This window comes from Lithobates pipiens, unplaced genomic scaffold (assembly GCF_037356315.1).
Source record: "Lithobates pipiens isolate NorthernLeopardFrog02 unplaced genomic scaffold, aLitPip1_a1.2 Scaffold_27, whole genome shotgun sequence".
In the NCBI taxonomy this organism is placed as follows: Eukaryota; Metazoa; Chordata; class Amphibia; order Anura; family Ranidae; genus Lithobates; species Lithobates pipiens.
In genome coordinates this window covers 131237164-131249386 of record NW_027507788.1, presented here as the reverse complement: position 1 = coordinate 131249386, position 12223 = coordinate 131237164, and the positions used below count along the sequence as shown (strand labels likewise).

Sequence of the window (12223 nt, the reverse complement as noted above, 5' to 3'; positions counted from 1 at the left end):
TTACTTCTTTGGACTGACACAGATGAATTTTCTTCCCTTGAGGATTATATTAAACAAATAACATATATGAACTTTGTATTTTGTTATGTTTTTTGAGCGCTACACTGAAACCTTTGAATACTCTGTATTGTGTCCAGCAATATTGTGTTAGCTGCTGTTTTCTTGTTTTTCTGCTTTATAGCGCAACAAATGTATTTTTTATTAAACACATCTAATGACTATATAAAATTTCATGAAGAATCAAAAAAAAGAGCAAAATCACAACAACATAAGTATTCTATATTATGTCATGTATATTCATAAAAAATATAAAATTAGGGGCAACAATAATGCAAAATTTTAGGCCCCTAGGGTCTCCTCTGTGACAGAGTGTTTAAAATGCAAGAATGACATATGAGTTTTAGGAGCTTTTTCAATATTAAGATGTTCCCCCAAACAAATTTTTATGGTATGCCCCACATACTGGTAGCCACAAGGCATCACATGAAGCAAATTGCTCTCATATCCTCGTCCATTGTTTGACACATATTATATTGATATACGGTATACAGTACTGTATAATATTACTATTGTTAACATATATTACTACTGTAGGAGGTTATTGTAGATGCTGATGTGCAACGTTGGGGATTGGTAAAAAATTAGATTGATCGGTCTTATTTTTTCTGAAGGTGTAAAGATGGGAGATACCCTTTTAAATAAATATGAATAAGACATTGGACAAACAGCAGTTATGTATACTAAACCATAGTAAAAACTCTAAAACCAGCTTTCATTGGACTTTTGCATTTTATTTTGTTGCACAATGCATTGTAACTGGATGGTGTGGATCACTACCCATCATTTTTTATTGACATAAAAAATGTAACATACATGTTCAAAGAAAATTGGCAAACCAGTGCAACATTGGATTATACATGAATTTGATTCTTGTACATATTCTTGTACATATCACAATCTGACACACAGTAGGTATATGGCCAACCAGGCCTCAACGTTTTTCACCGTTCACTGTGTTGAAATATATACTTTTCTAAGAGTAATGTGGCTCCCATCTGAGCTATCCATTCCTGTAACTTAGGAGGGTCAGTTGCCTTCCAATGTTGGAGGATAAGTAGTCACAAATATTCTTACCTTAATCTTTGCATCCCTGGCAGCTGGCTCTTTCCTCTGCTTCCAAAGCTCCCAGGATGTAAGCAGCCACTCAGCATCCTCATCCTCTGTGCAGAAGCACTGGTCCTGCATTGTATGTACTCATGTCAGAAATCTGCGACTAGTCAGGCAGCAAAGAGGTCAGCTTTTGGGGACCACTCTTACAATAAGGAAACCTATAGAAGGGATGGGGAAAATAAGTATTTGACCTTATTCCAATCCCCTAGACCAGCCATTCTCAACCAGGGTCCTGTGGAACCCAAATGTTCCTCCAGAGGCTGCCAGGGGTACCTTGAGCTGTGGCTGATTGATCTCCCATTTGATGGCACTTGCATAGTTCCAGGGTCATTGCCATTTGGCAAAGCCAGTAGCATGACAGCAATTGTCATTTTAACTGTCCATAAGGGTGGCATTCTTACCACTGCTGTAGGGTTTTATTATTCCTACTGTAAGAGACATTTTCTCATTGACCCCTAATAAATTGGTTTTAACAAGGGTTCCCCAAGACCTATAAAATTTACTTCTGGGTTCCTCTGTGGTTAAAAGGTTGAGAAAGGCTGCCCTAGACAAAATGAGCATTCAACCTTTGCAGTGAGGAGAAGGCCCACTGCAAGGGTAACATTTGCTCCAGTTCAGAGTTTAAATTTTCTAAACTAAACAACTGTAAAATGCTCAAAAGGACAGAAAAGTGGTCCATAACAATGGGATTCAGAAATCAGCATGCTTTATGTTGAAGTAGAGCAACAGAATGCATATTATACTGTAAGGCCTTATGAGTAAGTATGAATGTGCAATACACATTCTACAATAATTACTGTGTATTTTATTACTTCAATAAAAAGCTTGCTGGTTTCGGGATCCTATTGTGATGTTTGTTTTTCTGTACTTCTAAATTGATCAGTGGCAGTAAAAACAGATGTTTGAGCTGCAGTTTTACTAATCCTCCAACTCCTTTGAGTCACAGCAGCCATGTTAGTACACACTGCTGTGGTGCTTCACAGCAAAATATATACCACAGTTCATGATTGCCAGGCAGTACTGCCACAAAATCTGACCCATTAAAGTGAATGAAGCTGGCCTGCATTGGGTGGAATGCGTGTGCTCTCAATGCATGCAGTTATGGTACAGTGCAGAGGGTTTTCAATGATTAATGTGGAAGTCCAGGATCAATTTATCTAGGAAGATGTGTATACTTACCTATTCTAAGTGCGCTCTGGTCAGGTCACATGGTCAGCCAGGAAGAACAGATGTCACATAGTTAGCCTACGGGTGATGCCACCAACCAGGCATTGCAGCCATTGTTGGCAATCTCTCCCCTCCCGTGAAGCTGGCCGCTGGAGAGATCATGTGACCAGGCCAGAGCATCCAGAAAGAAAATGTATATATATCTTCCTTTTACAGGGTAGTTAGATTAGGATTTAGAAAGGGTTTAGGGTTCAGTTTTAGGCTGAGTTAGAGCAATCATGGACTTTAACACAGGTGGTGAGGGGGTGACATGTTGGGGTGATTTACTAAAACTGGAGAGTGCAAAATGGGGTGCAGCTGCACATGATAGCCAGTCAACTTCTAACTTCAGCTTGTTCAATTAAGCTTTGACAATAAAACCTGGAAGATGATTGGTATCTATGCAGAGTTGCACCAGATTTTGCCTTGTCCAGTTTTAGTAAATGAATTCCATGCCTCGAGTCAAATGCCTCTGAAAAGTGATTTACTGCAGATTGGTTCAGAGAGACGTCAATGAGGGCTGCACATATATAGGTATATTATACTCACCTAGCATGTGCTCACTTGCCACTCTTTCCTACACGGCAGCCGGCAACACTACCTAGCACATTCAGATATGGCGGAGCATGTGACCTGCTCCATTCTGGCAGTGAACAGGCCTGGCAGAGAATCGCTAGTTGGAGCACTATTACATGACTAAGGGAGTGATTTCACTGCTCTCCCTGTTTGCTGACATGGCTGCCAGCTGCAACCAAGAAATTAACAGTGAGGGGGTGCAGGGTAGGTGAGTATAAAGGGATCAGGAAAGCCCATTTGCAGAGGCTCTATCACTTTGCCCTGCATTGGCAAGTGGACAAGGTAACAGTGTCTATTGAAGTATTAGCCAAATTATATTACCGTTATATGTTTTTTTTTATATCTAGCAAAAAAGTTATATAACCCACAGGCTGATCTGACCCTCTTTTGTCTAATGGGAATGCAGCACTTTTACTCCACAAATGTTTATGATAAAATAACTTATTCCTGGTTAGGGAAAATAAATATTCTAAAGATGGTGATACTACCAATTATGCTATATATTTTTCAAACTGTCCCTATTATACCATCAGGAAAGATTATGAATGATTTAAGAGAAGCTGCAGAAAGTTTTATATGGTCGCATAAGGTTCCTAGAATAGGAAGAGAAGCATTAATAAGAAAAAAAAAAAATGGAGGACTGGCAATGCCTGACTTCTCCAAATACCTCCAAGCAGCGTCAATAATGAGAATTATAGATTGGCAGCATAATGCAAAAAATAAACAATGGGTAAAGTTAGAAGAAGATATAATAGGGGCTAGAATCAAACATCAACCATGGATAAAATCTAATTTAAGACCAGAAGAAAAGGAGTTACCCATTTTTGTAAAAACAACATTAAAAATTTGGGATGATATAATAAAAAAAGGAAATCTCTCCTCAATGAGTGGCCCTATGACCCCATTATTTGCCAACCCCGAATTTAGACCAGCACTAAAAAGCAAAACATTTCTTAAATGGAATATGGAGGAGCATGAGCGAATAATACAAATCCTGATAGATGGGAGAATGCCAACGTTTCAGGAAATGGGACATGAATATAATAATAAATGGCTGCAATACTCTCAGTTGAAAGCATATATAGATCCATTAATGATAAGTATTAATAGACAATTAACTGTATTCAAGCAAATAGTATTAAATAAGGATAAAGCGAATAAAAAACTTTCTAAGATATACAATCTATTACTCCCTTATGGTGATATTAAAAAAATAGCAGCAGTGAAAAAATGGGAGGAGGAAATAGGGAATGTGTTGACAGAGAAGGAATGGGAAGGGATATATGGAAGAATACATAAACTATCGGTAGCAATCAAGGACCAAGAAAAAAACTATAAAGTTGCAATAAGATGGTATAGAAGCCCAGTAGTAATGAATAGAATAAATAAAAGGAACCCTGAAACCTGTTGGAGATGTAAAATAGAAAAGGGTACTTTAGAACACATATGGTATAGCTGTTACAAGTTAAGAGATTTTTGGGGTAAGATAACAGAAATATATCAGCAAGTGACAGGTACTAGGATAAAGATAGATATAATCATAGTACTATTCTCTCTCACACCTAAATCATTAACACAGAAAGAGATAGAGATAGAGTTTTTGCACTGTATGACTACAGCTGCAAAAGTTGTAATAGCGCGAAAATGGAAGAAGGAAAATGCTCCATTAATAATAGAGTGGAAATGTGAAATGAGTGAAACACACTATATGGAGAAGCAAATAAGAGAAGAAGGATATGTGGAGAATCCGATTTCAAAGCATTGGAAAAAGTGGGAGGAGTTTTGCACCTCAGGGAACCTTAAGGAATATTTGTAAGTGAGGAAGTGAGGAGCGATGGGGTAGGTGGGAGGGATGAGGGCTGATTATATATATATATATATATATATATATATATATATATATATATATATATATATTTATTTTTATTTTTTTGAGAAATATGTAGTAGTTGATGGATGTTAGGTATGTTGATGGATGTTTTGTATGTTTTATAATTATAAAAGAAATAATAAAGAAAGATTTGAAACAAATGTTTATGTACATTATGGTAGTAGGGCCAAGCCTTAGAAGCCAATTGCCAATATAAACACAGAAGGAACAACATCATCACCCATGAATTCTGTTGCAGTAATGCTTATACCACAAAGTACAGGTGACATTACGACCCATAAGCCTTTAACTTGAATACACTCAGAATGTTGCCAGAAAGAAGTCACTTGAAAAGTAGTCAACTCTGTGAATTACTTATATGAATGTATATAATGAATAAATAAAGTAACTAATAGAATAAAAAGGTGATTACTACTTCATAAAAATGTTAAATATAGGTAGTTGTAAACCTTAAATGAAACAATAAACAATTGCCTTTTTTTAAATAAAATACTTGTTTACACATTATTTCATATTTTGTTGCATATCAGCCTCTCTGTAGCAACCTTCAGTCTAAATGAATGTACTCCATTGTATGGCTTTTCTTAGGACATATGTCATGATGGTGACAAGTTTATATTATTCCTGAATACTATATGTTGAAACAGCCACTTGTAGTCTTGGAAGCCGAGTGATAGTATGACTTTTCAGGAAAACAATTTGGGGACTGTGATAGAGCATTAATACTCAAAAGAACCTACAAAAGGAAGTGCCTGAACAAGGACTTTTATGGCAGAATCACAGATTATTTTATGAAAGTTGCATATTTTAAGTGCAACCTGCATGGGGAGGCACAAGTGTTTTGTGCATCACTATGCTGTAAGGACATAGTTATAGCCACTGCTCCCAATTTGATATCTGTGCAGGTGCACAACACCAAATTACAGAATATTGAAGATCAGCAATTAAAGACTTGAGCCCAAAATTCTGGTGCCAAGTATAAGTCTTGGTACTGTACTGGCTATATTGAATAATATAATCTCTTGAGGGAAGCCTCCTTTTCAGACCCCAATGTGGGCATAGGTATTCATTGATCAACCATGCAGATCAGCTGACTGATTACAAACTGCCTTTCAACTAATTCATTTTTTATGTAACGTGTTGAAACTGTTATAGCTGCAAAGGGTGGGCCAACTCAATATGGAACCCTACAGACTAATACTATGTACACGCGATCGGACATTCTGACAACAAAACCGTGGATTTTTTTCTGACGGATGTTGGCTCAAACTTGTCTTACATACACACGGTCACACAAATGTTATCGGAAATTCCGAACATCAAGAACGCGGTGACGTACAACACGTATGAGGAGCCGAGAAAAATGAAGTTCAATAGCCAGTGCGGCTCTTCTGCCTGATTCTGAGCATGTGTGGACTCTTGTGCTTCGGAATTGTGTACACACGCTCGGAATTTCTGACAAGTCTTCTTGTCGAAAAATTTGAGAATCTGCTCTCAAACAGTTGTTGTCAGAAATTCCGACAGCAAATGTCCGATGGAGCATACACACGGTTGGAATTTCCAACAACAAGTGCACATCGAACATTTGTTGTCGGAAAATCCTATCGTGTATACGGCCCATTAAACTGGGATGCCATTAAAATTCACGTTCGTGTAAAGGCAGGTGTTCCAATATTTTTGGTAGTATAGTGTATATGTGAAGTGCCCCTAAATTAGCTTTTAGGCTCCATGCACACTGGCTTAAAAAAACATTGCTTCTACTGGAGTTTTGTGTTCTGGCTGTAGAAACTACGCAATGTTCTCCTATGTGTCCATGCACATTGGGATGATTTTAGGCATATTTTGATGTCAACATTTAGAGGCAGAAAAGAAAACCTTCCGGTTTGTGTTTCTGATTGGAGCTTAGTGGCAGAAAAACGTAAAACTCTCCTAAACTCGTCTAAACAGAATTTTTTTTTTAAGTCAGTGTGCGTGGAGCCAAAAAACTACTTTTTAACATGGTACATGTTTGTTTCTTTGGTCTCATCAGCCATGATAAGCTGTAGAGAGGCTGTGATAAGCACGCATAGCATGTCATCAGTGTCCTTCCAAAGGATTAGTTGACAGGAAGTCAAAAGTATGTAACTAAGTTCCTCTCCTAATAATACAAGTATGTTGTGTATTATTTGTATAAATTACATCATCTCTTTTATTAACTGCTTGGATATTGAAATAAAGTATTTTGACCATATGATTTATTTTTTCCATTATGGCAATGTTCTCCAAGAAGCAGTAAACAAACAGTTCAAATAGCAGTACTCAAGGTCATATTGGTGATTACACCACAGAATAAAGGAGGTTATTTAGGGTTACATAATTTAATTTCTGCTAAAATATTAATCCGATTTTTGATTTAGGATATGTTTTGCCTCTTTTGAAGGAAGTAGGAAATCAGAATAGTTCGGGGGGTTCACCAGAATTGTTATAATAGATTAACAATGTTGATGTAATTTTAGATTAATGGGGCTTTTTGTGGATAAGGCATATAGCAATGTGCCAACACATAGTGACCCCTTCCACCAAAGGGTAAAACTGACATTTTATATTGTAATGCACATTTACGTCATCGCTGGGCTTTGAACTCTATTGTTGAATAACTTAATTTTTACTGTGATTGATGTGTATTTTACTATTTTACTACTTGTGTGTTTTTGTATTTTACAATGTCAACCTGAAATGCACTGAATTCCAAAATTATGTTTCTTTAAATTAACAAAATTGCAGGCAAGACATTCAAATAATCAGTATGTTAAGTGACAAAATAGGTTATCATTAAATTTTTGGACACAAAAGTTTGTCCTATTATTTTTTGGTATTCTACCAGAAAATTAAGCCTAGCTTATTGTGTTTTTCTGCAGTCTTGACCCTGTGCAGCCATTGCAAATTATGCCGTATGAATCTCTCCAAATACCTTAAAGTGGTATTTAACCAAAATAGGTACATTATAATAGGTTACCATTGATGGCTGCATTTATTTTCTTTTTTAGGCTTTCCTTCATCTATTTTCATCTGGTGATCCAGCCAGTAAGTCTGCTGTTTTCCAAAATAACAAGCTTTCCAGCAGAATGTATCAGTTACAGAGATGAGACAAACCATTTAACACTGACAGGGGTGTTTACAATGATCACATTTTCTATATACATTTAAAACCTTTATCCTCAAAGGAAAAAAAAACAGCTGTATCTGCTTTGTATTAGCAGGAGTTTGGCTTCAATATGTTAGTATATTTAAATCTGCTAGTATATATAATATTCCCCTCCCCCTAAAACTGACAATGCTTCTGTCCAAAAGTGCTCCTGTGCTCATTCAACCAGAGTGGAGGCATTCTAATACAGGAAGTGTATTACTGGCCAGATTACAAGGTGAACATAGAGGGGAAAAAGCCTAAGAAAAGCAAACTGTTGCAGCCACCATTTCTGATGATTGGTAAGCTGCAATATATTCGATTTTGGTTTTGAGTGCTTTGGTGCATTTCCTGGCCCGCAGCTAGAGTTAAACCCCATACACACTATTAGATTTTCTGCAGATTTTTGTCTTCAAATTTACCAAAACCATGTAGTTGCACATTTGAAGACAAAAAAAATTTGAAGACAAAAATCCACCTGATTACAAACAAATTGAAACTCTTAAGATTTGACCTCATATTATATGGTTTTGGTAAATCTGAAGACAAAAATCTGCAGAAAATCTAATAGTGTGTATGGGACTTTAGTGGTGTGTCCTCAGACTCATATAAGGGGAATCAGATCAGTTGGCCTCTGCATCTTATGGGGGGGGGGGGGGGGGTTTGATGTAAGAGGGTGCTCTGGCATGGATACTGATGTATGATATGGGAATGAAAGGGAGACTCTGATGTGGTGGGGAAGCTTCTGCTGTGAAGCAGGGACTTTTAATGTTTTGGGGGTTTTCAATATAAAGTTATTTCTTGGAACATACTTATTCGTATATTTAAATGTTATTTATTTCTAAAACCATTTTTTTCAGCCCACAAATATTTTTAAAATATACTATGTGGCCCATGTACTGAAATGTTTTTAGACCCCTGCCTAAATGCATAAACTGCTATCATTAGGAACTAATTTTATTCTACGTGTGGTTTCCTAAAATTTTCCTTTAAATATTATATTGTATTGAATCATCAATGTTAGGAAGAATGAGCCATTGATTGGCTGATTAGTCAGAACTAGCCAATTGCAGGCTGTGCCAGAAGACATTTTCTGAATGATGATAACATTCACCTGACACCTGTTCTTTAATTGAATGGTATTATGTAATCACTGATTTAATGTTTTTTTTTTTCTTCAATGTTTTAAATAGCCTAGAGTCACGCCTGAAGGAGAGTACCTACCACTGGACCATACAGATATCAACGTTGGATTTGACAATGGAACAGACAGAATCTTCCTTGTGTCTCCAGTTACCATTGTCCATGAAATCGATGAAGAGAGCCCCTTGTATGAAATCAGTAAGGCAGACTTGGAGACTGCTAACTTTGAACTAGTCGTCATTCTTGAAGGCATGGTAGAAGCTACAGCAATGACCACGCAATGTCGTAGTTCTTATCTTCCATGTGAAATTCTTTGGGGGAGTCGATTTGAACCAGTCCTTTTTGAGAAACGTAATCATTATGAGGTGGACTACCTGCACTTCCACCGTACTTATGAAGTCCCCAATATTCCCACATGCAGCGCCAAAGAGCTTTCCGAAAGGAAATATTCCATGGTGACCCGCAGTTCCTTTTGCTATGAGAATGAAGTAGCTCTTAACTGCATCTGTGATGAGGAGATACCTGCTCTTGTGGACACAAAATCATTGAATGCTGAGGTATCTCTTGAGTTAGACATGCTAAGGGTGGTGGATCCCCTAGAGGAAATATTGCTAACATGATTTTATGAATGGATTTTACTCAACCGTTGGGTTTTGTTTAGTGGGAACATAGCAGAGATCTGCTACAAATGAGGATGTCTTTTCTCCACTACTTTTACAGGAAAAAGACATATTTGAGGGAGAAAAAGGCACATTTGCTGGACAAAGGTATGATCTAAACAAAGCTTCTACTGGTGCTTCTGCAGCATCCAGCTTTGTACAAATGATCAATGGATACTCAAGTCACCTACTTTAACAATGTTAGATTGCTTTATTTCATTTCCTCCTTCTCAGCGAATGCAGCTTTTGCACTTTGTTTGGTGAACACAAGTAGCCAAGAGTTTATCACTCACACATAATGCAGCTTAAGCCTATCAATCATGTCAAAAGCATCAGCAAACTAAGGTCATGTTGAAATCCTCATTAAAAAAGACACAGGTGTCTTATTCTAACTAGGAGAACACTCTAATGACTTCTGTGAAGTGTAGAATTTTGATTCTCCCTAGATATCATATGAGTATTTGCTGAGATTTTCAGACGAAACATACAAAAAGCCAAATACAACCAAGTACAGCAAATAAACCATACAATGATAACATGCTGCACCTGTCACATTCCTGAATGAATGAGCTATTTTGCATCCTGACCATATAAATGTGTTATGATCTGTTAGAATTGTCGAGGAATATGTTATACAGTATCTCACAAAAGTGAGTACACCCCTCACATTTTTGTAAATATTTTATTATATCTTTTCATGAGACAACACTGAAGAAATTACACTTTGCTACAATGTAATGTATTGGGTATACAGCTTGTATAACAGTGTAAATTTTCTGTCCCCTCAAAATAACACAACACACAGCCATTAATGTCTAAACCACTGGCAAAAAAAGTGAGTACGCCCCTAATTGAAAATGGTCAAATTGGGCCCAATTAGACATTTTTCCTCCCCGGTGTCATGTGATTCATTAGTGTTACAAGGTCTAAAGTGTGAATGGGGAGCAGGTGTGTTAAATTTGGTGTTATTGCTCTTACTCTCTCATACTGGTCACTGGAAGTACAAAATGGCACCCCATGGCAAAGAACTTTCTGAGGATCTGAAAAAAAGAATTGTTGCTCTACATAAAGATGGCCTAGGCTATAAGAAGATTGCCAAGACCCTGAAACTGAGCTGCAGCAAGGTGGCCAAGACCATACAGCGGTTTAACGCTCAGAACAGGCCTCGCTCAAGAAGTTGAGTGCACGTACTCAGCATCATATCCAGAGGTTGTCTTTGAGAAATAGATGTATGAGTGTTGTCAGAATTGCTGCAGAGGTTGAAGGGGTGGGGGGGTCAGCCTGTCAGTGCTCAAAACATACGCCACACACTGCATCAAATTGGTCTGCATGGCTGTTGTCCCAGAAGAAAGCCTCTTCTAAAGACGATGCACAAGAAAGCCTGCAAACAGTTTGCTGAAGATAAGAAGACTAAGGACATGGATTACTGAAACCATGTACTTTGGTCTGATGAGACCAACAGGACATGAGACATACTGAAGCAGAGCATGATCCCCTCCCTTCGGAGACTGGGCCACAGGGCAGTAGTACCACATGATAATGACCCCAAACACACCTCCAAGATGACCACTTCCTTGCTAAAGAAGCTGAGGGTAAAGGTGATGGACTGGCCAAGCATGTCTCCAGACCCAAACCCTATCGAGCATTTGTGGGGCATCCTCAAATGGAAGGTGGAGGAGCGCAAGGTCTCTAATATCCACCAGCTCCGTGATGTCTTCATGGAGGAGTGGAAGAGGACTCCTGTGGCAACCTGTGAAGCTCTGGTGAACTCCATGCCCAAGAAGCTTAAGGCAGTGCTGGAAAATAATGGTGAACACACAAAATATTGACACTTTGGGCCCAGTTTGGACATTTTCACTTAGGGGTGTACTCACTTTTGTTGCCAGTGGATTAGACATTAATGGCTGTGTGTTGAGTTATTTTGAGGGGACAGAAAATGTATACTGTTAAACAAGCTGTACCCTCACTACTTTACATTGTAGCAAAGTGTAATTTCTTTAGTGTTGTCACGTGAAAAGCTATAATAGAATATTTAAAAAATGTGCAGGGTGTACTCACTTTTGTGAGATACTGTATATTCACAATAATAATGCTTCAGAATACAAAATGGCTTTCTTAACATGCATAGGAACCAGGCACTTGTTAACCATTTATTAAATACAACTCTACAAAAAATTGTTATACAGGGTATTGATATCACCATTTATTCTTTTAAGAAATGAACAATTCCCCATAAAAACAGCAAAAACATAAGAAGGGGTATATGCTATGATATAATTCATAAATTTTAGATGTCAAAGGTTATTTCAAAACAAAACTCAGTAACATAGCAAACATATGAATCTTTTTCCCAAAAAATTCAAAAATGAATACAAATGTTTTCAGTACATTATGTGGCTAACTGAACAAAGTGGC

At 37.5% G+C, this 12223-nt stretch overlaps 1 protein-coding gene across 1 annotated transcript in view; it reads left to right on the top strand.

Annotated features, from left to right (window-relative positions):
* The window catches only part of KCNJ14 (potassium inwardly rectifying channel subfamily J member 14), an 80117-nt gene extending 69568 nt beyond the window's left edge, over nt 1-10549 (top strand). Inside the window, exon 3 of the mRNA XM_077457450.1 lies at nt 9200-10549. Within this exon, the coding sequence (XP_077313576.1) occupies nt 9200-9769 (570 nt within the window). The 3' untranslated portion in view covers nt 9770-10549. The remainder of the gene's footprint in view (nt 1-9199) is intronic.
* The last annotated feature ends 1674 nt before the right edge of the window (nt 10550-12223 follow it).